Source organism: Stegodyphus dumicola, chromosome 3 (assembly GCF_044657685.1).
Source record: "Stegodyphus dumicola isolate Sdum_Otavi_A_Nest chromosome 3, ASM4465768v1".
NCBI lineage: Eukaryota > Metazoa > Arthropoda > Arachnida > Araneae > Eresidae > Stegodyphus > Stegodyphus dumicola.
This window is the reverse complement of record NC_140770.1, coordinates 41,240,354-41,267,546: the sequence shown is the minus strand read 5'-3', so window position 1 is coordinate 41,267,546 and position 27,193 is coordinate 41,240,354. Positions and strand designations below refer to the sequence as shown.

The window sequence follows — 27,193 nt, the reverse complement described above, 5'->3', positions numbered from 1 at the left end:
AGGGAATTTTAGTTGTATGGTATTCAGAATAGGAAATTTCAAGTGCTTTAAAATTTATGCTAAGCATTCATAGGTATACTGACTTAACAAATCAACAAGCACACCTAAAAATATTAATAGGTGCATTATTTTGACATATGAGCATTTTACAATATATTAAAAAATCTTTAAAGTTGCAAAGTGATGGAGTAACAAAAATTTCACAAAATCATGTACACATAAATTTTACCAAAATACTTTTGTAAAAAGTAGCAAATTTACAAAAAATCGCATGATCTGCCAACAGTGCAAATGAGTGTCTTACATGTATATTCAAATCTTGTTTAGGTTACAATATGACAAAATATTAGAATAGTTCTAGCTGTGATATTTTTCAAAGCGAGGTAATCCATGATACAGGTTTTCCATAGTGAGTTTTGTGCTGAATTTAGTGACAATTACAGACAACTCATTTACATGTTTGGTAGCTTTTGTTGATTTTAATATATATTACTTTCATTAGGAACTGCTGTATTATAATGCTAAAACTCAACTTATGTATACCATTTTAATGATTTTCTCAATGTAGTAGTGTGAAAGCAGCTAATCAGATATGTTCACACTACACATATATTTATTTTAATCCAGAATAAAATTTGGTTTGGTGACAGATTCACCTGTTTGATTATTTTTTCAGATAAGTTATTTAAGAAGCCACATGCAAACTCTTCAATAATATAAAAAGAAACAATGTGTAGGATGATACATCTTATTGCTATACTTAGCAACTATTCCTGGCAGACAAAGTTCGACCATAGTGATGAATGTATTAAATAGAAAAATTTTTTGAAAACTTTGCATGCAAAAATCATGCTATTATTTATGTGAAATAGTCATATCAAATATATTACTGTTACTGCAGGACTCATATTTATAATCTATGTTTGTTTATCACTTTTTGAGTCCTATTGATGTAAATAATTTTTATTTTTCATAAAACAAGAAAGCCCTCAAACCTTTTAAGACTACAACTTACATATATATATTCAGATATTTTATACTAATACTGACTACTTACATTTAACTGCTTTTTTAATCTTGAGTTGTTAAGCAGTGACCAAGTGTATGAGTATTAATACCTAGTTTAATTCCAGTGATTCATCATGGATTTGAATGCCAGTGATTTTTCTGGCTGAATGAATATTTTTTGTAATTTTTCATGTGCGTAACATAAATATGAGTTAATTTCCTCTAAAAGTCTTTCATGTAGACATCCATCTTCTTTGGCAAATAGGCTTCAAGTGCTTACCTATTTAATTTAATCAACAAATAAAACTTCCAAATATTGTATCCTTATTCTTTATTTGTAGTTTCTAAATAAAGTTATTTATTTATATCCTCATTTAGTAGAATTAATCAATGAAATTGCTAAATAAATATTTTGCAATTTTTGCATTCATAATATTTTCATATCTGAAAACAGAAGAATGTGCTTTTCAATGCAAATAATGTAAATGAAAATATAAAATAAGGATAAATCATTTATGTTTCATATTAAGCCTGAAAAATTTGATTACATGCATGCAGATTAAATGCATTAATTGCCCTCAATTTAAGAATCTATCTAAAGCAGTAAAATATCATAACTTGCATTCTTGTTGTTTTGTCCATGTATGGAAGAATGGTTGCCAGAGCCTCAAGGAGGTTGGACTTCTACTTTCATCCCAGTTTTGAGGAAGAGTGCCCCAAGGGGTGGTCTGAGGGTCTCCCCCCCCCTCTCTATCAAAAAATTACAGAGGACTTTTGGCTAGCCATAAGAGTGCTCCTATGCTGCGAAGACACTATACATTTACGAGCATCCATGTTTTCTCTGGGATTCGAACCTGCACCCTTTGATACCGCAGTAGGCTCCTCTAACTACTATACCATCTGGGAAACATCATAGCTTATAAGAAGAAAAATATACCAGGAATTTTTGTAAATACTCCAGAAGATTAAAAAAAAAAAAAAAAAAATCTTCCATAGTGTAATGTACTTAGATATATAAAGAATATAAAGACTATATTATAAAACATAATGTGCCATATCTTAGCATGTAAAAATTATGTTATTATTTATGCTACACTAACTTCTGGTCATAAAGAGTATACCATATATACTTGAAAATAAGAATTTTATTTTAAGAAATAAAAATGTCGGCTAATATTTCATGAGAGTATGGTTTTGATTAGAATTTATTTATTTCTTATTAGAATGAAAAGCAAGCTGTCTAAAATAGAATATTTTACTATAGCATGGAAAAAAAAAGTTTAGGGGAAATTTAATGATAAATTGCATATTTGTTTTCAAGCATACCAGCGGGGTACAGGCCTAAATTGGAATCGCTCAAGTAGACATTGGCATTTTAATTAGTGGTAGTAATGCAGTTTATATATATAGTATATATATATTTAGTATTTAAACAGGATACTTATTATGTATCGTATTATAATTTAAATTTTCCTTTTATCCTGCAGTATTATTTATTAAAATGCCTGATCAAAAGACCCTACCAAATTAAAAAATATAGAGAAAGAGAGAGAGAAAAAAGAAAAGAAAAAAAAATTTTTTTTGAATAAATGCAATAGATTAAAATTTATTAATAAGTGTATTGGGTTATTGAATACATAATATATTCATGTTAAAATGTGCTTAAATTATATTTAATTTTTTTTTTCATTTTTTTGTTATGAAAACTATTCTATTATAATTTATGCCATTGTAAATCTAGTGTATTATGCAGTATTCATACCAGAAGTAAAAGATATTAAAGAATAAACTGTATTCAAATAAGTTAAGCATTTTCTTTGGATAAGAAATTGTAGCTTGGTATAAATCTTCTTGGAAATGAAGTAATATGCTTTTTTGAATACAGTTATTTTCTTTTTTTATGCAGTTTTGTGATATAATAGTTTTTATCATATGAATCTTTTTTATAATATTATTTTTATTTTGCAGGCCATTTTATAGAATTGAACAAATTATCATCACACCAGTCAATCAAAATAGTTTTCAGCATCTTGCAGTCATAAATCATGAAATAATGAATGTTACTTGGGGTCCAGTCTTTGAGCAAGAGTTTTTATTAGCCGTAAGGCCAGATTTTGCCTATTAGAATTTCATTTTATATTTTAAAGCTGCTTTTGATATTTTTTCTAAAGACCTTATCGGGCTCTTTTCACTTTACATTTTATTATTTTTTTTTCACAGTTTCTCAAAGCAGTATGTATTTTTATGACAGCTGATATTATCTTTGCTTTTAATGTTTAGGCTTTAGATCTCCAACTTCAAATTCAGAATCTGACAGCTTCTTTAGGTAACTCGACAATACAGCTTAAAGATGTATGTTTAGCTCCTCTGAAACCTCTCAATGCAGAATGTGCTATTCAAAGTGTGTTTGGATTTTTTCAGTCAAATGCTGATCGCCTGCAGGACAAAATGAGATATCTCTCCCATTTCAAAAGTTGTTCTTTGTAAGTCTTTTCTTTTTTAGATTTATATATTTCATGATGAATTTTCTTCTAAATCATTTCAATTCATAAAACTCATAAACTGTAATTTATCTTAATGTTTCTTCCCCCTCCTTTTTTTAAAACAGAAACCCTCAAGATCCTAAGTGTTTTGCACCTTATGGAGGTCCACTTGATTCTGTTGATGTAGTTCTTGGAGGGTTTCAGAATTCTGAGTATGAGACAGCTCAGGCTCTAGTAATCACTATTCCTCTCCCCAATTTCTATGATGCTAATAAAAATTTAAATTCAAGACTTTGGGAATCTGAGTGAGTGAAATTCTACTTGTTTCTAAGCATTTTATATTTATATATCAGAATATTGTCATCTTTCATGCACAATTTTTAAATGTAGAAATCTTAGTTTTATCTCACTTCTACCCATGTAAAGGTTAGCACAGTAGATAGCGCTTTGTATTGTAGAGGATAGGATCAACTGCTCAAACCCACGTAACAACATTTTTATATTTTTCATCTCCCTCACATAAAAGGTAATTTTTGCATCATCCAATTTCTGTCCTGCATCATTCACCAGTAATTATATTTGTTCCTGCATCCTTAATGTTTGCAATTCATTTTTTAAAGATTCGAAATCTCTGAAATTCTGACTCAAAACACGAGCTTCACTCAGGATACTGATTCAGATTTCTGAAATGTTCTCCCATGTCCTATGATCTAAGGCTTATTTCTGATCATATATGTAATTGTATTTAGAAGTACCTAATTTTATTTTCTCAAATTTAATTAATTAATTAATTTAATAATCTGCAACAGTGTTTAATTTGTTCCATACTGTGAAGTGGCTAGTATAAATTCCAGGATTGCCAACTGTAATTTAAATAAAGTATCCAAAAAATGAAACAAATTTAAAAAGAGGAACTTTAATGGAAACCGTAAATATGGGATGAGATAATAAAAATGCATTAAGAAATAAATGTGAAATAAGGTTAATTGATTTATGTGCATTGCAGAAACAGCATTAATTTAAAGCAAATTGGAAACATAAACACTTTTGAGAAACAATATAAGTCCATTTCCACATATGTCCACATAAGTCCCAACTTTAATAAATTCCCACATGTCTGAACTTATCTGAATAACAAATCAGCAATTTTTAATCCAAACACTATTAAACAGTTTTCTTTTAGCCCTTGAATATTGCTTTAAAATTAATTTTTTTCATAAGGAAAGAAATTTTTGTTAAATTTATCATTGTCAACACAGCACACACATTTCTCAGCAGTTGCCTATGCGTGGCTGAAGTTTGTATTCGTAGCCGTACAATGAAGGTTTTAATGCTGAAGAAATGGCTAGTATGCGTGTGTGAAGCATAAGCTGTGCTAAAGTGAGATGCTATTCCACCACCAGCACTGAGATAGATGGTGGTATTATTCGCTGGTGTAATGCATATACAACTATTAGTTGGTTGTCTTATAAATACATATAAAATTCTGGGTTGCCTATTTTGGTAACATAGTGCTTTGCCTAGTGATTCTTTTCTGGGTTTGGCAGATAATCTTAGAATACTGAAAAATGTTTCATTTCATATCTGTTGTTCAGTTCTTTTTTAATATTATGATTTAGATGTGAACTAAATTTTAATTAAAGCAATTTCAGAAACCTTTACTTCCATTATAGTGTCAAATGCTTACCTCCTCTGTGGGGAAATTTATTATTTAGAAGAGGAAATTCCTGTGATGAAATTTTTTCCAGTTTCCTCAAATTGTCCTTTTTATCTGTACATTATCATTAAATTAATCAGATGAGAGAAAAAAGATTGAATATAAAAAAGCAAACAACTCCTGAAGATCATGTTTTCATCCTCCCCAACAGTAGTTTTATCGGGCTTTGATTAAGCATTGCAAGAGTTGGTCTGAAATAGGATTAACAGAATCTAAAACTGCTCTTCAGTAATTTTCGTTGGTTAAATAAGCTTATTGTATAAAACAAATTCCTGAATCCCTTGTAATTATAAATATTCAAGCCTTCAAAATATAGCTGCGCAATATAAAAATTATGTAAGTTAGAGTTGTGAAAGGTAACGTTCTATTGTAAATTAATAACAATAATTATAAATACTGATCATAACATATCCTTTGACTTTAAACTTTTGTGCAAATAATGTGACTCTAAAATATTTTTCGTTTTTAATTTTAGATTTCTTGACTTCATGCATAATTTTTCACATCCACTGATGAATATTGCTTTTAAAGCAGAGGTGAGTTTTTTTGGGGCATATCTGTGAACAATTTTATTTGAACTTGATAAATAGCTTAATATTAACCAGGTATAAGTTTGCTTGCGTGCATGTGTGTACCATTTAAAAATATATATCAAGAATATAAAGATGAGATACTTTGCAAAAGTATATATAAACAGCATTGCTAATGATACTTTATTATTAAAATCATAACACTTGGCCCCTTCTTTTTTTATATATTTCTTCACCGCCATGTGTCACTAGTTTGGTTTCGGTTCTCTCATGGTAGGAATTATCTTTATAACCATCATTCATGCAACTATGTTTTTTTCCCTCCTAATCAGTTTTTTTCTTTCTTTTAATGCAATGGGTTTCATAACTTGCATTTTGCCAGGTGATGAACAAGTAGCTATTCTGATTCTTCAAAAAGCCAAAGAATAGAAATTTTGAAGCAGATATTCTTTGAAGGGAAATGTTATGTTCAAATTTCCACTTCAGGAATTAAAATGGTTATGCAGCTTTTGCTAATGCTATGAAAATAAGGGGTCTGAATGCAAGTATGGAGTGTTGGATCATATATTCCTTTCTTTACTACCATACAATTCATTTGATGTTTGTTGGTAACATCTGTGAACCAAAGCTTGCTTCAAATGCGTAATGTTTGACAGGAATGTGAAGTATAAGCCAATTCCTTTTGATTTCATCTTAAGGTTAAAATTGATAAAAGCAACAAAATTGTTAAAATTGATGAAAACTTTTTCACAAAATAACAACAACAAAACAAAAACAAAACAAAACAAAAAGAAAAAAAAATATATCATCTTCTTCCCCCACAATGGCTTTGGGAGAATTTTGCTATGAATGCTCCTTGTTGCTGTTCCTAGTCATTCCATTTCTCCTTCACCTAAAATTGAGCTAAAGGTGTAAAAGAAATACACCAAAATGCTCTAATCTGGCACTGAAGATACATGGTGTGTCTGCAATAAAAAAGTACTGCTATAATTAAATGTGTAAATATTTTCAAATGTATAGTAAATTTGCTATGAATGCTCCTTGTTGCTGTTCCCAGTCATTCCATTTCTCCTTCACCTAAAATTGAGCTAAAGGTGTAAAAGAAATACACCAAAATGCTCTAATCTGGCACTGAAGATACATGGTGTGTCTGTAATAAAAAAGTACTGCTATAATTAAATGTGTAAATATTTTCAAATGTAGAGTAATATTTTTGTACAACGGTGCAGATGTTTTTGTAGTAGTACACTTTTTTTAGTAGTATAGTTTACATTGTAAAGATTTTTAAGTAGTATAATTTACATTGTAAAGATTATTAAGTAGTAGATTGGTATAGAAAATTAATATGCAGTCACCCTGAAAAAACTTTAAATAAAAGGGCTAACTAAATGATTTTGAAAGTGTTGTATATAATTTGAAAATGCTGTTCAATATCTGAATTCCTTCAAGATTTCAAAAAATCAGTTTTACTTCAAGTATTATAATATAACGGTTTTAAATGTATTCTCATGATCCTGCTCTTTGGCCAATTTAACCTGAGAAAGTCTGCCTGGTCATTACCTACATTATTATTATGGCCTTTGCTCCTAGAGATGGAAATGTTTTTTGGTAAGTTTTTGGATGACTACTTGATTTCAAATGTATGGCGGATGGATTATCTTGGATTTAATATGGAGAATATGACTACTTGGCTCTTGGATTTTATATTTAGAATTTGTACATTATGAAGATTGGCTAATTGCATTGCTGCTTTAATTGCACATAATACAGCTTGATGGATGCTGTTAACTGAGTTGAGGTGGCCTTTCCAGTTTATTGAATTCCGAGCAGGAATGTGAACTGCACAACTGACTTTTTCTTGAATCTTTGAGCTGTCAGTATGAGTGATTATTGCATCCATGAGGTGAGGATATTATTCTTCATGAATTTAATTATGGTGTGAGGTTCGGCTGGATGTCCACTGTTAGGTAGAGGATGGGATTCATATTCTTCTGAAGTAAAAAATCTGGTCTTCAAACGAGATATTGCTTTTGAGTTGTAGGACTGTAGAGTAAACGGCTTTATGAATTCCTGTAGGTGGAGAGGAGTGGTGCCAGCAAGGATATTTAATGCTGCATTTGATGTTGTGTGATAGCTGCAGGTGATGCACAGGTTGAAATGTATGTGAATAGAAATCAGAACTTGCTTTTTCCTTTTGGAAAGGCCCATATGGGGCTCTTTGTGTTACCATTGTCAGTATCACTGTCAAAATGAGTATTTGGGTAATGTGTGAGTTGAGGTCTCTATTGTATCCATGGAATCTTCTGAGGTTGGAGTGAATTTTGTTCATTTTTTTTTTATTTCCTTCAGATGGTTGTTGTAATTTTGTTTGTGATCAGTATGAATTCAGAAGTATTTTATGATTTTGATATTCTTGATGTGGCCTCTATTGATTGAGTGATAGTTGCTTTATAATATTTTGTCTGAGCTTATGAATTATCATGACTTGAGACTTTGGATTTCTGTTCAGATCGCAACTGTACATAAGAATCACCATAACCGTCATACTGCAAGAACTTTTGATGGTGACCATAATGATACAATTTCTTCAACTGGCATTTCCATTTTGGCTCATATGTTCTGGCGCATGTCTCATTTGGTTTAACTATATGGTGTATAAAAATATCTCCTTTATTTCATATTATATCTCAAGTAAGTTGAGCGTGAAAGAAACCCTGCCCTCAAATATGAGCAGCATCTTATTATAGCTATTTTCTTATACCCAGCTATTATAACCACTGTTCCTGGTTAGTAAATGTCGTAGCTACCCAACTTGCCAGCTGTTATTCACATCAGAGTATGCATACGTAACACTGAAAGAGTGTTCATTTATTCTGAGTTAAATATGTCAGTTATGAGAAAGTTAGATATCAAGCTAACTTCGTATAAATGAGAAGCAGTGTTTCATTTCATGGTACACATATAGCTTTATTGCCATTATTAAAATTCTTAATTTAACATAATTTATAACAGGAGATCTGAATGTTGAGTTATTTCTCATTTATTTATTAAATTCGTGTAAAAAGTGATAGCTTAGCGACAGATAGATTGCCTGTTGATGACCAGATTTCTCCTAAAAAATTCTTAATCTGAATGCACATTTTATTTATTTATTTATTTATTTTTTTGGAAAGAAGGGGTAGTGAGGATTCTTTTACCATTCTAGCTGCACACTTCATAAAATGCTTCATTCCATTAATTATTCTTTACTGTTCAGAGTAAAACACTGTATCATTTTCAACATTTATTCAAATAATTTTTAGTGTTTCTACTAGTTTTAGCATTCTGCTATATGGAAAAGATATCAATATTTCTAGGTTTTTGCACTCAAAGAAATTAATAAGAATATTCTTTATTCCAAATAAAACATTAGGGACTCAGCTTTTTCCATATTCTAAATTTCTAATTCACCAAATTATTTAATTCCCTTCCCTCCCATATAGTTTAGAGTAAATTAATGTTTTTTATGCATACAATAAGAATCAGCATGATTCAGAATTATTTAGGGGAGAGGAGGATGAATGCAAGATTTTTCCTGAACTTGCTGCTGTAATTTTGTGAATCAACTCTGATTTAGGAATTATATAACATCATGCATTTAGAATAAAGCCAGTAAAGAAATATGAAGAAGAAAACTGGGAATTTCATACCTAATGACTGAACTGGCTCTTTCTATGTGAATTTTATGATTTCCTGAATATGTAACATAAATAATTTTTCTGTCAGTCTTATGTAAAAGTATTCCTCCCCCCTTAGGCAGATAGTCTATATGTGGTTTGCTATTGATATCCCCCCAATGGTGGAACACTTGTTGCTTAAGACATGGTTGTGAATGGGCAAATTCATTAATTGTTTGTCTCATCACTGAGTACATTGGGGATAGTGCAGTATGGGAGTTAGACCGGTATTCCATCCATGGGAAGAGCAAGAGACACATACAGACATCTATGCCTTCTATGCGATTCGAACTGTAGTCTGAGGTTATGGCTACTAGACCATCATGCCAACAGGGGTGGCACTTTGCCATGGTTAGCATGTTAATCAATCAGTATTCAATTTTTTAAAAGTTAAATAAGGTAATTATTCTTGAATTTATTTTTGGCATTATTTAAAAGTCAATGTAAGAAACAATAATATAATTTCTTTGAAAGCCTTCCAATTATTTTCCAATGTAATAATTTAAATAACAGCAATGAAAGGTAACTCTGTTTCTTATTAAACTCTTCAAATAAAGTTAGATATCAATCTAGAATCTCTTAATCCTGTGGGTAACAGGAAATAATGCGACTGTAAAATAGCTGAATTAGATTTTTCAAAATGAAAATTTACATACATATAGGTATGGTTTAAGTAGGAGACAGATAATTGTTTTCTAATTTAATTTGTATTATGTGATTACAAAAATTTTTATACTTTAATCTCTATGATTTTTATATGAAACTTATTATGATTAACATCAATAACTTAAACGTATTATGATTAACATTAATTTAAACATGATTTTTATGGTGCACTGTTGATCTATTTCTTTCTTTATTAGAAATCAGTACAAGATGAAATAGAAAGAGGAAGTCATTCTGATCTTTTTACAGTAGCCATCAGTTATATATTGATGTTCTTTTACATCACCATCTCTCTTGGAGAATATCATGAGTGCAAAACATTATTTGTAAGTTATCTTAGATTGTACTGAAACTAGATAATATGAATTCTTGTGGGAAATGTCATTAAGTCATCTTTGTGTTGCAACTGTGATATATTAAATGGAAAAAGGGAATTTATGTATTTAATTTTATTTTTTAAGATGTTTTAAATGCAGGTTTAGTATGGAATTGATGTCATCTAATTAATAAAAGGAAGTAAATAAAATTTTCATTATCATTTGTAGTATTAGAAACTTTTTTTGGCATTGCCTGAAGTAATTCTAAACGTATGCAGTCATGATTAGAAAGTAAATGTAAAAATTTGAACCGAGAATTAAAGTTATATTTAATGATGACTGCATTTCTTAATATTGCCTTTGTGAATGTGGTCAATAGTCTGTTAAATTTAATAATAGTAATAATAATTATAAAATTCCTTATAGTCTTTGTATCTCAAGATGGAATTTGAATTTTTTGCACAATAATTGGTTTTTATATTGGATATTAATTATGAGTTTATCATTAATAAAAATAGTTAAGCTTGTGATATATAATTAATGGTTGTTAAATTATTATTAACATTATAAAAGTTTGTGCTGCATTCTTCATAGAGAAAAAAATTAATGAATCCATTTACTGAAATCATTTAAAAAATTAAACACTTAATAGTGAAATGAAGAAGAAGCATGTCGGTGTAAAATTTAAATTAGCAAGCAACCCTACTTGTCAACATTTTAGTTTGGCCAAACTAAAAGAGCACTAAAATTTTACAAGCTGTATTTTCTTGAAGCTTTTCATATTCATGAAGATTTGTCTTCGGTTAATGACATTAATTCCAATCATGTCCGTCCTAACACTTTCAGAATTGAAGGGCTTTCAACAAGAAGGGCCCAGTTCCACATTTTTAAATTTTCAGAAAATTTTTTAAAAAATTCAAAAAAAATTTTTAAATTTGTAGTTTAAATGTTTATGCTCATTAAAAGTGCTAGTAAAAATGATTTTTTGCAGCTATTCCAATGGCTTTTTACTCCAATGCAAAAAAACTATTTTTTTTAAACAACAACAACAACAAAAAAAAAAAAAAAAAAACAAAACAAAACAAAAACAAAAAAAAAACCAAAGTCGAGCATACAAAGATTATAATGACTTTTTTGCTGCAAGCCTTTCGGTTCTAATATCTCAGTTTTCATGCTTCATTGCTGTTTTCCTCAATAGATGGTACTACATTCATACCCATTTTGCTTTCCACATTGATTTTGGTATAAAAGCAGTTGTCATTGCCCCCCATTTTGCAAAATTTTCTTTTAGTTATGAAGAAAAGGGCTTATATCTGATCACTCTCACTAAAATTTTATTCATCTATAAAGTTTTCAATTTGAAGTTATTCACGTTATTTGAAATCATGCAGTTTTATTCAAAATCTATGCCTAGGCTGCTTTTTTTGCCAAGTTTTAAATAAGATAGTCAATATCATGAATAATCCATGGAGAAAATTATGCTTATTTGTGTTCTCTGTGTTTTGTTATTTTTATTTGAAACATATTTGGCAGTGTATTTGTTTCATGACATTTTTATTGGATGCAGGTACCTGTGATTGCCTTTAATTACCAAAGTACCAAACTTATAATAAATGATGAATTTTGTTTAGAGATTTTTTTTATGAAATAACAGTGATATTCATTGTGTCAAAATTTAGCTGTGTAGTTACTTCCTTATTATTACACCTCTTGTTTTGTAAACGACCATAAGATTGTGAAGAAATCACCATGGCAAACCATTATCAAATGGCACCAGCAGTTCTAATCAGGGTCATTTATAATTCGCCCATGATAAGAAGAGCTCCAAGTGAATCACATGTTATTGCATTTTATTTTTTCATATAAATTTAAATAATTTATGATCACTCATAATTCTGGCATCATGAAAAGAGCTTCGAGTATTCCATGTGTTAACATATTTCTTTTTTCAAATAAAAGTCAAAAATATTTAATTTATCAAGAAATGATCAAAATGCATTATCTTTCTTCCAAAAAGGATGCATTTTACCTCGCATTTGAATATGTGACAAGGAACATTAAATTAAATTACATATCAGTAAAAGCATTTTAGTTGCACTGTGTAAAGTTGCTTGTGAAGGAAACACACATGTTTTGGTAAGTGGTTCAATTGTTTCAAAATACTATTCATAATAGCACATCAGTTTACTTACTCTTGAGCAGAGGAACTGATATCCATTAAGTGATGAGAGAAATAATTCACCTTTTGCAAAAATACTACTACTGACTGAAACAGCTTATGAGAGAAGTGTATTCTCTACGTCTGATTTGACAACCAAATAAGCAAATGTCTATCCCTGAAAAAAATTGTTTGCATAAATGAAAGTCTGTTTATGTGGGGAAAATCAAAACTAACAGAGTAGAATTGGGTATTTGGTAGTTTATGTTGAGAAACTGGTAAATTCTTTCTCAGGTAGTTTCTGAACAGAGAGGCAGCCACATTCAACTGACACTAGGTATCGGTAATTTATTCAGACTGTTAGCAAGCATATAAAACAGAGGAACTGGAGAAAGTGTGTTAGAGATATTTTGCTACGAATCATAAATTTTGGCATAATTCGCAGACACAGTAAGAACATTGCATTGGAATTGTTGATCTGTATACAAAATGCAGAATGGTTGTGACACTGCCTAATTGACAGACTAAAAATCAACAAGGTTAATGTTATATTAAAAACGATCGCTGAAACCACAGCCACTAAGTGTGTGAAGTAAACACGAACTTGCCAATAATCTTGACACATGCTTCTTAAATAGTAAATAGGGAGGATCTGAAGATCTCCACGTACTCTCGAGACTCTCCACGCTACAACTCGCGATGCATTCGACGACACAGCTCCTGACTCTTCGGTTCAGTCATTCCCAGAGCTCAACACGCTTTCTTGACGATGCGCTAACTGCAATACACTACGAGACTCTTTTGGTGCACTCAGCGACCCACTCGGCAGTCAACTCAATCGACTCCACAGGGATTGACTCGCTAGACGAGACACCAACTCGATACTAACTAGCTCGCACTCTCGAGGCACACACACTCTCGATATTGATTGACTGCAGATTAGTAGGGTTTATATAGCTTTCGGCTTGTGTTCGAGAACATTCTGGGCTAAATCGGTAAGAATTCATTCCAGAAGCTTCTCTATCACTCCATGGCATATCACCAGTTTTGTCACCAAATGGGCGATTTCTCGCCCAATGTGACAACCCTGCCTTCCTTTGCCATTTTATGGCAAGCCTAAAACGGCTTTGTGGGGAAGCCATCTTATCGCGCCTGTACATTTCATAGCACTGCTCCCTCCCAAGGACTGCACATCCCGGGCAGTACAACCCTTGGTCGGAAGCCAAATTCGATACAATCCAAATGTTTTAAAAACATACAGGTAACATAACTAAAGAAACGAACATTTACATCACAAACAAACTTTACACAGAAACTAGGTAAGAAAACTCATGTGCAAGAATTATGGGTACCCCTAAAAATGAGATGCAAATGTTTACACTATGTACAAGTTATATACACAAATTAAACACATCACAATTTTAAATTATATACAAATTAAAGTTAAGAATGAATTTCAGTCTCAGTCTTTTCATTATTTATACCCAGGTCAAATACTTTTCCACTGCAGTTCTCAGATGCATTTCTGTTTTTCATGTCACAGTCTGAAAATTCAGTCCTTTCAGACGTTTCATGTACTGGAAGATCTAAAACAGTTCGTTCACCACTCTGTGGATCATTTGCAGCATGCGTATAGTTCACCTTGATATCTTTAGCAGATGGTACACACTTATTTTCCAGCGTTTCCTGGAAACCAGCTCCAATATTTGCACCAAGGTCGCGTATAGAATCCGATCCTTTACAAGCAGAAGTATCCGGGTTTAAAATCAAGTTCTTGTCTGCAAAATCTGCACTATGAGACTCACACATAGTTTGCGAAATGAGTGAATTTTCTCACAATACTTGAGCACTCTGCGTAAGTTGTACATCAGCTTCTTCCATCTCAGCATCACATGAACTTTCAGATGTTTCAATACTTGATAACTGCGGCTTCGTAATTTCACTATCAGTTTTGACGAACGTAACAGTCGCATTTTCATTTTGTTGCACTTCAAGCACTTGAGAATCAAAAGCTTCTTTCCTGTCTTTTATTTCCTCATGTTTTCATTCTTTTTCTTTAATCCCGTTAGATGTTTCATCCTTAATTTCTTGATCTTTCTCAGACAATTCATTAGCTACTTCCTTCTTTTCTTCATCCTTTGATTCTTCAGATGCCACTTCTCTCATTTCCACATTGTCTTTTATGCCTCCAGTTTCTTCTGTAAGCTCCACTTTTAGCTGTTGGAGTTGCTCTCGCACATTTTCTTGGCCGCCATTTATCTCTTCTCGTCGGCCTTTCTTCTCTTCTAGTCCGGCTTTGATCTCAGCTATCATCTCTTCATATCGAGCTTTTATCTCTTTACATCCAGCTTTTATCTCATCATATCCGGCTTTTATCTTGGCATATCCGGCTTTTATCTGAGCATATCCGGCTTTCAACTTCTCCTGTCCAGCTTCATCTTTTCTTGGAATTCAGCAAAGGCAGTCACGAGCTGTCTTAATAGATCTTCCATTGGTCTTGTCACTGCCATTCACCCTCAAACCCCACTTCTGCCACCAATAGTTGCATTTTTTTCTTCTGACACCAGTTGTTACATTATTTTCTTCCTTCACATTCATACGAGGTTTGTGAGGATTTGGAGTGAAATGACAGTACTACTTGATGAAGTATCGAAACACACTTTATTGGCCGGTATTGTCAGGACAGCTCCAAAACACGTTTTTACAGTCGTCGATGAACTACTATAAACACGCTGACATGATCAGCGGCACAGCCTCCAAATTATCAGGCTATCACGGTGGAGACAGCTTCATTGCAAAGTGCCAGAGTACAGTTCCCGCCTCTGCTCGGTCGTTTTCGAAACTCCACGTACTCTCGAGACTCTCCATGCTTTAACTCGCGATGCACTCGACAACATGCAGAGCACAGCTCCCGACTCTTCGATTCAGTCGTTCCCGGAGCTCAACACGCTCTCTCGATGATGTACTAACCGCGATACACTACAAGACTCTTTCAGTGCACTCGACGACCCACTCGGCACTCGCTGCCTGGCTGTCAATCGATCGACTCCACAGGGATTGACTCGCTAGACGAGACACCAACTCGATACTAACTATCTCGCACTCTCGAGGCACACAGACTCTCGATACTGACTGACTGCTGACCATCAGGGTTTATATAGCTTTTGGCTTGTGTTCAAGAATTTGGGGTTAACCAGTAAGAATTCGTTCCAGAAGGTTCTCCATCAGTCCATGGCATATTGCCAATTTTGTCGCCAAATGAACGATTTCTTGCCTAATGTGGCAACCCTGCCTTCCCTTGCCATTTTTATGGCAACCCTAAAACTGCTTTGCGGGGAAACCATCTTATTTAAAGACATGTGAATGCAGATGCATTATCATGATGAGGAAGTCAAGATTTTTAGAGTACAGTTCAGATTATTTTCTCTTAATTAAATACCAAAGATTTACTGTTTGCCCTCTGATAAAAATTCATTGCTGATAACTCTTGCTGTTCGAAAAGACAGCCAACAGAACTCTAGCTATTGTGCTTTTATGAGTTTGTTTTTCATCAGAACTTTGGCTGCTGGGCTTTGTTTTTGAATTTTGGCTGTTGTGATTTGACCTATTATGTTTTTGTCAGCTTTGCGAACCTCTTCCAGTTGATTGTGAAGATTGGGCTTTTGCTTTCATATCACTGCTATAAACTCCCATCTCCTCACCAGCAACTGTTTTCCCATAAATTCTTCATCTCCATTTCATAATCCAAAAGTCTAGCAAACTGTAGTACAACCTAACTCTTTTTTAACTCAGCAGATGTGGAACAGATTTTACACTAGTTTGATTTATTTTTAGTATCTCAATTAAATGCGATAAGATCCAACTGAAGTATTGCAATCATCCACGATTTCTTGCTTAATTTCATATTTGAGTCATGTGCATTATTGTCATCTTGAATTGTTTAAACCGTTCATATTACTGTCTATAACTTAAACAGTGATCATTGCAAACTTGTTTGAGTATTTGATTGGACTCTGTGATTGTTTTCCAAGTATAATGCAAAATTTAATATTAATATGCTGTTTATGGAATTGATCTATCTTGAAATTTACAGCCACAGTAAGCGCATAAACAAAGCAGCATAATTTGATAAATAATCACAATTTAAATACACATCAAATTTAGAATGATCTTGCCAAAATCATTGCCAATGAAATGTCATCTGTTAGACGAGTCAGGCGAACGCAGTTCGCGTAAGTGGGCTACCGCGCAGTTGCGCTATTCCAGACTAGCAATTGTAGTTGATTTTTGATCTGGTGATTTGGCATATTTTATGGAGTTCCTAAGAGAGGTGGAAGAAAAGTCATGGCAGAGCAGTGAGAAAACATGAATGAAATTGGAAGGATGATGGACGTAACAATAGCATGCCCGTGAGAAGTTGCAAAAGATTAGTAGAGTTCTGGAAATAGTCGCCGAGGTGAAGTAACCGTTACACAACTGCAGGTGCTACGCTGATTGGACGAAGGTGCTGAAAGTGCACGAAGGTGTAGAATTATGGCAAGCTAGGAGGAAAGGGGGTGAAGTCAGGTAGATCAGAGAGCTGCAACGAGGAACCATTCAGGTTGTCAGGGGATTGCCGTAAGAAAGCAGTATAGTTTTAAGCAAAAAACATTCAAAGTAATGCTGGTACTTTGAAATAATATTGAACACATTTAAATATCAGAGTAATTATAAAAATAATTTGATGCAGTGCAGAGTGAACCAGAACTTAGGAGAAAAAGGCAATCGTTATTGTGACACAAACATAATTTACATACAAACATATACAGATACAAGATAAAAATGGAGAAACAATACATTATACATATTTTTCATGAAAACATGCTAATTGCTGTGAGACATAAAATTTAGCGCAGGGTTGCACATACATCATTTCGCATGACTGGATAAGTATCCATAGAGATATTGTAACATATATGCATTTATATAATTATTATTATTATATATTTTTAATGTATTTTTTATTTCATTTATATATATATATATATATATATTTAATTTTAATATCTGATTTTTTTTATTTCTTAATTAAATTAAAAATATATAAACTGATAGTAAAAATAAGGCCATTATCTGAGCACTGCAAGTGTCTTCTACGAAAACGAGGGTGATTATAGTTGTATCGTAGCCGAGGTACTGTATGATTTCCTGCCTGAGAAATTCTGCTAATAAATCGTTTTGTCAGATGCTTGATATAGTTGCTCATGGTGGGAATGCTAAGTTCCCTATGCAAAGCCTCGTTTTGTATAAACCACTGGCAGCACATAATCTGCCGAAGAAAGGTGTTCTGGTTCACTTGCAATTTTTTCATGGTAGACTCACAGACGTAGCCCCATATGGGACTTGCATATGTTAAAATTGGTCGTAACATGGATTTATAAAGAAGTAATTTATTAGCTAGTGATAAACTACTGTCCTGAGCAATTAAGGGGTGAGTACATTTTTACGTGCTCGGTACTTCATAGTAACATGTGCAATGTGGGGCTTCCATGCGAGATGATTATCAAGAATAATGCCTAAATATCGGGCCTGCTTGGTCCAGGGGATGGGAGTGCTATTCATGACAATATGCCATGAATCATTGATTTTGTGCTTTCTAGTGAATAGGATTGCTTCAGATTTATCAACATTCACTTTAATTTTCCATTGATGAAGCCAGGTTTCCAGTGCGTGGATGTGTGACTGTAATGCTTATATGACTGAACTAACAGATGCGTTTTGAGCAAGGATTGCAGTATCATCTGCGTACATTGGGAGTGTTGTATTGTGCATGTGTAGAATGTCGTTTGTGTAAATAGTGAATAGGAGGAGCCCTAAAAGGGACCCTTGTGGGACGCCGTTGTGAATAGCTCGACGAGTGGAGTATGTATCGTTAACATGAATGACAAAGTTTCTATCATGAAGATATGAATAAATAGTGTGTGTAATGTAGGCAGGGAAACCCTGCACTATGAGCTTTGTTATGAGGCCCTCCAGCCAAACCCTATCGAAAGCCTTAGCAACATCGAGAAAAATGGCTCCAGTGGTGAGTCTGTTTTGCAGTCCATAAGAAATGAGTTCAGTGGCACAGTACAACTGGTGAGTAGTGGAATGAGACTTTTGAAAACCATGCTGCTGAGGGATGATGATATTATTTTCTTCAACAAATCGGAGGAGTCTCTGAAGAATCACGTGCTCAGCTACCCTGCTTAATCTGTTAGACATGTCTGTTAATTTATAGTGATGTACTATTAACATATGTGGGAATTTTTTTAACATATCTTCTATATTGAAATCATGTTTATATAAAATGTTTTCAAAATAAAAATGCAGTAATTTGCACATTTATTTTTAATTCATCTATATTTCTTATTTATTTTTATATATATACTTTTTTCTAGGTGGAATCAAAATTTATTCTAGGTTTCTTTGGAGTTCTCATTGTACTTGTATCTGTGATTTCTTCCCTTGGCCTTTTCTCTTTCATAGGGGTGCCAGCTACACTTATAATAGTTGAAGTCATTCCATTCTTGGTGTTAGCTGTTGGTGTTGATAATATTTTTATACTGGTTCAAGCTTTTCAAGTAAGTGTTGAAATAATATATTATGTCAGTGATCTCAAACTGGTGTCCTGCAGCCCATATACAATTTTATGTGACCTGCAAGTACGGTTTAGTTATGTATTTTTGATAAATACTGTACCAAAAGTATGAAGATGGTTAAAGTTATCGAAATGATAACTAAAACAGTAAATTTTATTCGTAGACGAACTCTAAATCGTATTGCTTGAAGAAAATGAAAGTAAGCACAAAGAAATTAATTATTTAGTATAAAGAGGTGAGGTTGTTATGTCAAGGTATTAAACAGCTACATTAAAACAGTTTTTTGATTTAATGAATAAATCAAAATTTTCATGACACAAAAATAAGCAAATAAATGAAACCATCAAAGAGTTACATAATGGTATATGGATAACAAATCTAGCAGCTCTTACTGACTTTACTGGCCATTTAAATATTCTTAATAAGGAGTTTCTAGGAAAGAATAAACTTAGCATGTACCTTTTAAAGTTAAATTCGAATTACAGGAAATATAGCCAGAATCAAAATATTTCTTATATTTCCTACATCTTAAATCTTGCCCTATTATTTTACATGAAGAATCTCAGAAATAAGCAAACAGAAATAGGACTATTAATGCAAGAACTTGAGGAAAAACTTATTGATTTGTATTCCAATTTTTCATTGTCTTCATTACTATCAAAATGAGATAAATAATGTGCCAGAAAATCTACTAATAATGGTAATTAATTTACTTGTGTGATGCAAATCTTATTCAAGGATTTGAAAATACAGCTTTCATTAACTTTTATTTGTACTTTTCAAAAGGTAAATACCCTCAATTATGAATTTTTTAAGTAAGAATAATGGCTTTGTTTAGGAGTATAAGTATATACAGTGTTTTTTGCAACTGAAAATTAATAACTCTGACAAAAGAACCCGATTGACAAATGAGCATCTAGTATTGAAGATAGTTTCAAGTAATTTTTTTATCTAATGTTACAAACTTTATCAGGATCAAGATGCCGGCAAGTGTTAAGTTATGGTAATAAATAAAGAAGTTTATAAATTTTTACATGCAAATACATGTATTTTTTTCTGCATGTGTTGAAGAAAGATGCTTGTCATTATTTATTCTTGCGTTTTGTAGCATTTTGAAAGGTTTGTCTGTAAATTTGGACCATTTTCCTAAAATTAATTATTTTTTAGTTTAATCATGTTATTTAATGGTTAATTATTTGAAATAAATTAATTTTGAAAATTTAACATTTACCTGGCAATGCAATTAAATTGCACAAAGTTTTAAAAGAAATTTCTTGCAAGTATCAAAATCAAATTTCAGATAAATAAATAGAAATTTGAATTTTTTCTTTGCATTATTACTATTATTGTTGTTGTTTATGCTATTTATCTGTAAGTGATTTGGCACCTAAAGAAAAAAAAAAAAAAAAAAAAAATAAATAAATAAATAAAAAAAAAAAAAATAATAATAAAATAACCGAAAGAAAGAATCTCATAGTTTTAGCCATAAGTTTTAGATACAAAATGTAAGAGAAAAAAATGTACAAAATGTACAAAATGTATAGAGAAAAACATTGTAAAAAATACTATTGAATATCACTGAAATAAATAGCCCCTGAGCTTGAACTGCAATCAGTTAAGATACCGCAACAAAATCTGGCTGTGTGTTCTTATACCTCACCACATGATCGTATATTAGCACCGGCTGTGTGTTCTTATACCTTGCCATGCAGTCGTATATTAGTGCCATGTTACATTTTTGGTATCACTGCATGTTCTTATATTATTCATTTTTTATGATGTTTTCGAATTCACATGTTTTATTTTAAAATATGTTCAATTGCTGCTTTTTTTTCTTGTGAATATGACATTAACAGTCTTTAATGTACCAAGTAATGAGGTGGATGCGATATCATTTTTTTTTGAGAAAGAGGCCTTTTACCTGATAAATGAATATGCAAGAAGGACCACAACATGAAACTTTATGTTAAAAGATGAAACCATTTTGAGATGTAATGTTAAAAATTGCAAAAAGAAGAGGGTTCTCTGTGTTTGAAATTGGTTCATCCGTTCCAGAATATCGTTCTTCACTGCTATTAGATTTATATATTCTTGTGCAGAGGAGCTGATACCTATGAAATGATGTAACAAACATTTTAATATGTGTGAAAGTGCTACAGCTGACTGGAACAATTATATGCAATAAAATAAATAATATTGACGATAAAAATAAGGATTCTTAAAAATATTCTTAGGAAATGACATCTGAATAGTATTGTTATTTTATATAATGTGTTGTTTATTTTTGCATTCATGCTTCATGCATTTAGAAAAATTATAGCTGAGATCTTGGTGCAAATCTAAAATTGCCAAATATGGTTGGTGGACACTATAACTAAGAAGTACCAAATTTTCAATCAAACCCTGTTCAAGGCAAATTAAACTTAAAAAAAAAACTATGCTCTCCAGTCATCAGCTTATATAGATATGATATCCATACATTAGGAATATGAAAGGCATGCACATGTATGTACATACAGTACAAAGTCCGTAATCCGGACTCGTTGTGACTTCGGCGATTCTGGATTAGGGGTTTTTCCAGATTATAGATCATCAATTTAAATCTGGTAAGATGACATGCAGAAATTATACAATTAAAAATATGAAACTGTAATTTATGAAATAAAGAGCAATTATGATCTAAAGGGTATCAAATTTTACAAAAAAAAAAAAAAAAGCTTAATATTTAGTTTTCTTCTACTTTGTGAAGCTTGGCTTTCCTTTGGCACCTTGTGCTCCTACGCATGCAAAACGAACTTTCTTTTCTTTTTTTTTTCTTTTTTCTTTTTTTAAATTTAATTACAGACGCTTTCTTTCCACTCCAGAGAGAAAATATTTATTTGTTTACTTCATTAATCATTTCTTCCAACGCGAGCATGCGTAAAGCATACAAAAAAAAAAAAGTTTGTGGCTTTGAGGTCCGGTATGTGCATTCTTTATGCGCATGCATAAAGCATACCAAAAAAAAAAATGTTTGTGGCTTTGATGTCCGGATTATAAATCATTCCGGATAATGGACGTCCGGATTACAGACTTTGTACTGTATATACTCACATACACACACTCTTACATTCACACACACACACATATATATAATATATATATAAATTCACTGTTGTTTGGGGAGGGAGGAGAAAAGGTATGCGACCCGTCTGCTTTTTTTAGATCTTGCACTTGACCCGCATGCGATTTGAGTTTGAGAACACTGCATTACATCATGCATATATTTTTCTTATAGCCTTTAATTAATATAAAAGAAAAGAAAAATTAGTGTTTATATATTTAAACTTAATTTTTTCATATACATTCATTTCTAAGGGAATTTGAATTTACTGAATGTATTACATTTCTAGAGAGAAGAAAGAAAACCGAATCAGAGTTTGGAAGCAAGAATCAGCTATGTTGTAGGAAAAGTTGCCCCCAGCATGTTGTTATCGAGTATTTCAATGTCTAGTTGCTTTTTTATAGGTAATTATTGAACATTTTCAATTAATCCCAGAATATTTGCAAAATCACTTTAGAACATTTATTTTCACTTTGTTTTCCTTACTCAATTATTATTTTTCATTTTTTGGGGTTGTTTTATGTTTCCCCAGAAAAGAATTTAAATCTTTTATCTGTAGTCTATGTCAGCATTTTAAGTACTTGAAGTAGCCTTTCGCCATCCATCATGCTTTGTAGATAAATTTAGTAGTTTTGATGTTCCTGAAAGAACATTTAATCATTATTTAATTTTTCATTATTTTACTTCTCAAGATTGCTGCTCAGCCGGCATAATGGTTAGTGACCCTGATTGCCATAGAGATGGGCCCAGGCTCGAATTCGGGAGAAGGCATAGTTGTAACTGTCCATCCCCTTTATGGGAGGCAATGGTAGCCACCTGTTACGTGCTTCCATAATGAAATGGCCACCACTTCTGGCCTTTGTAGTGGCACAAGGCTGGCAAGGCTAGGCACAACGTTTTCAAGACTGGGCAACCTACTGGCAATGCTGGACACCCACTGGCCCATCGGCAAGGCTGGGTGCAAGGCTTTTTTTTTTTTAAATGACTGGACACAAGGCGCCCAGCCTTGTTCTTTCAAACAATAGGAAATGCTTTTCTGAATGAAGTTATATATAAATTGTTGGCGCATCCTTTTTCCTAAACCTATCATTTTACTGCATTAATTATTTACAAATCATTCATGGCACAGCATTTCTCACATGAGTAATTTAGGGAAAACGGGAAAACATTTGTAATCAAATGTGCATTCAATATTTGTGCTATGTAGTAATGCGTTTTACACAGCTGTCAATTCTGTGTCTGCATTATGAGTGTTATTTCTGAATGCTGTTTCACTGCAAGTTGCAGAATGTTTATTTTTGTTGATTATTCATGTTAGTTTAAGAGTTTTTAATTTGATCTACAAGGAATGTGAAGGAAAAAATGAAAAATAAAATTGAATAAAATATAGTAGAGAACTTCACCAAGACATATAAAACTTTTGCAAAAGTTAAAGCGTTTTTCTGTGGGCGAAATCAAAATGAAAAAACATAAAACATTTAAGTCTCGAAAAGTCGTATTTTAAATTGATATAAAACCAAAGATAATATGAAGTCTTTGTAATAAAGTGTATTTGTGCTGAAAGTAGCAAGTATTATTGATTTAAAAAGTATTCCTTATTTCCAATGTATAATATCTTTTTGGTTTAATCTTTTTCTTTATTCATTTTTTACTTCATCTACTCAATAATTATAAAGCAGAGTTCTGCTGTATATAAATGATTATAAGGAAGTGGTTTTCATGAGAACGTAAACTAAGTAAACTAGTATCTAAAAGTACTGATTGTTTTGATGTTACTGGTTTTTAGATCTCTATACAATGGAAGTACTAATTAACTATATATGTATTTACAGATGTTTAGTTTGAAAGTTGCTATGGGAAAGTTATAAATTTTGTAGACCGATGCATTTTATTGGTTACTAAATGAAGCTGGCAGTTATGGCATCAAATCTGTATTCGATCCTTGTTGTAACTGCACAAATGTGTTTTGTAACTTCTCAAACAATTCTTTCATTAGTTGAAATATTTCATATTTTGTCACAGACAACTTTTAAAAATACTAGAAAGGAAAAAATCTCAAGAAATCTCAAGGCAAGTTTAGAAAGGGTTTAGGTGTTCATTTGAAATGGTTTTTCGAAATATATTTCTGAAATTAGTTATCCATTTTTTTAAGTGAATTTAGTTTCAGTTTAATACTTTTACTCATTATATTATTTGCATATAATATTTAAAAATTAAAAAAGGAATTCTACATGTCTAGAAGTATTTGTAAACAGTTCCTGTTCTATCAATAATATACTGACGCTTTTAATGATTATTTATTAGGTTAAAAATTTTAGAAAATAATTTTTTTCTCATTAGGATAAGCTATCGTATTATGTATAAACTTGACCTTTGATCAAGCAGAATTATATATTTTTTACTAATTTCATAATAATGCATTTCTAAATTGATAGTTTATTATGTAAAGCAGTATAAAGTATTAAATAACTTTTTTTGACAGGTACTTTGACAGAAATGCCAGCTGTACGCTTATTTGCTTTATATGCTGGAGTGGCATTGCTTGTAAATTTTTTCCTGCAAATGACTTGTTTCTTAGGCCTGTTTATCTTAGATTCCAGGAGACAAGAAGTAAGTTATTCTTTTTTTTTTCTTTCATTAATCATCAACTTTTCCAAGATACTTAATTTTTCTTTTATTATCTTCATTATTTTTATTTCTCTGCATATTTTCAGAGTCAGAGGTTGGATGCTTGTTGCTGCATTGTGGCATCAAAAAAATCCAAATCTCATTATTCATTGAAAGAAGGATTGATGTATAAAACTTTTAAGAACCTTTATGCACCTTTCCTCATGAAAGATTCTGTAAGATACCTTGTGGTAAGATATAAATTTTTTTAATACCTGGATTTCAACTGACTTTTAGTTATCTTTTTATCTATGTATGTAATCAAATTTAAATTTTTAGATGGTAGGATTTATGGCATGGATCTGCACCTCGCTTGCAGTTTTGAATAAAATTGATATTGGATTTGACCAAAAACTTTCAGTTCCAGAGGTAGAATAAAATTCTTAAATACTTAATTGATATTTAGTTTCTCACTAAAAGTTATAGTAAAATTGTCAGTTTTGTGTTCTTTTTTTTAACTTTCATTGCAATTATATTTTGTGCAAAAACAAATTTATGTTAACTTTGAAAACATTCAAACTTGTTTTATGTATGCATTTCTGATTACAAAAAACTAGAATAATAGTTCTATCTGCTCTTCATTGGTGCTTGAATAAATTCAATAATTGTAATTTCCAAAAGTAGAGAAATTTAATAATAAATATCATACTTACTATGTAATTTTAACAATTGCATCCTCTGCTAATTTAGGGCGAAGTTTTTAAACACTAGCCAAAGGGCAATTTTTTTTCAAATCTTTTTTCTTCTTTATCTCTTTCCTCTTTGGATAAGCCCAAGAAAAACCATGATGGGAGATGAATGTATCTGTCATTAATCATAACCCTGTGTGCATAGTTTGGTAGCAGTATGATTTTTCCGCTTAAAGTAGAACCTGAGTGGTACCATTTAATAGGGTTATCATATATAATAATGCTATAAGAAGCTTTTCCTAGAATTATGTTTCTCCCAGCTCTAGTTTAAATTGAAATTTCTAGTCAAAACAGGTCTACTTGTTTTTGTTAAACAGGTCTACAGGTTGTGTATACATTACTAGAACATTTTATAATGGTGGGAAACATGTTTTGCATGCAACTCTGTGTTAAATAGAAGAGGAAGGAGCAAATGTACTTCTGGGAGGTCTTTGCATGAGCTAATCCAGTGTCGTCCAACCCGTGGCCCTCTTATTCATTTTGTTGGCATTTGCCCTTCTTATTGGAGAAAAAAATTTTAGTTAAACATTTTTAAAAACAAAAGATCCTTCTTACTGCTTTAAATAATATTAAACAGAATAAACTGTATGTGTGAAAAACAAGCAATGTAAAACAGTCGCTAGGATGGGAACTAGCTCGCGAACCTGCGCCGCAAGGAATACAAAATAGCAGATTTAGCGGGAAACCGCTGACATTGGCAAAGACATTGACATCAGATGACAATTTCTTTGGTTCCTAAAGATATATTAAACTAGTGATTTATATGTAATTCATTTTTTTTCTTTAATGTCTCTGGCCCTCATTCTCATATACTAATGTTTGATTGGCCCTCACTCTCCTATACTAACGTTTGAGATTTGCCACAAGAAGAAGAAATTCTAAGAAGAAATGTTTCTTTGATCATGTAGTTTAGAGTAGCTAGCTGGTCTATTAGCAATTTTAGGGTCACATACCCTTCTTTTCCCCGTCACATTGTGCCGTTTACATAAGATGTTCATAGATATTTAATGCCATATTCAGGATTTGAACCCAAATCCACAGATTGTAATAACCACCTCCATTGATTACCATATCAATTAGTTGAATATGTTAATTAATTATAGCCAACCAGTTTTTGAAGTGTTTAATGACATATTGAATGTGAGAACCTCAAGTTATTGAGGCCAATAATTATGATACTGTTATTGAAATAGTAATATGAGTTTTTCTGGGATTAAAACAATTTCTCTGACACCAATAAATGCAGTTTTTTATGCAAATTGAATTCTTTATTCACTGTATCTTTTGAAATGATAAACCCAGTACAATCCTGTACTCTTATAATTACCATATTGCTAGTTCATTAATTTTTGAATTAACTGAGATTTACTTCTTTCAGTTTTACACCAATAAAGTTTTTTAATTGAAATTATTTGCATTATCAATAATTTTCAGTCTGAAAACTCTACAGCCCTAAAATTAATTATGTAATATGTGTCATGCCATCTGACTAACGCATAGTTAAGTTTCAGCATAATTG

General features: G+C 31.8%; 1 protein-coding gene across 2 annotated transcripts in view; it reads left to right on the top strand.

Moving 5' to 3' along the window:
- The window catches only part of LOC118203107 (NPC intracellular cholesterol transporter 1-like), a 67,540-nt gene that overhangs the window by 15,748 nt on the left and 24,599 nt on the right, over positions 1 to 27,193 (top strand). Inside the window, exons 8-17 of one of the 2 annotated variants that reach the window (XM_035375350.2) lie at positions 2,977 to 3,109; positions 3,289 to 3,491; positions 3,617 to 3,796; positions 5,684 to 5,744; positions 10,318 to 10,446; positions 19,015 to 19,197; positions 22,608 to 22,722; positions 24,801 to 24,928; positions 25,033 to 25,176; positions 25,265 to 25,354. In XM_035375350.2, coding sequence (XP_035231241.1) covers positions 2,977 to 3,109; positions 3,289 to 3,491; positions 3,617 to 3,796; positions 5,684 to 5,744; positions 10,318 to 10,446; positions 19,015 to 19,197; positions 22,608 to 22,722; positions 24,801 to 24,928; positions 25,033 to 25,176; positions 25,265 to 25,354 — 1,366 coding nt within the window. The remainder of the gene's footprint in view (positions 1 to 2,976; positions 3,110 to 3,288; positions 3,492 to 3,616; positions 3,797 to 5,683; positions 5,745 to 10,317; positions 10,447 to 19,014; positions 19,198 to 22,607; positions 22,723 to 24,800; positions 24,929 to 25,032; positions 25,177 to 25,264; positions 25,355 to 27,193) is intronic. The other variant, XM_035375351.2, reaches the window with a different exon arrangement.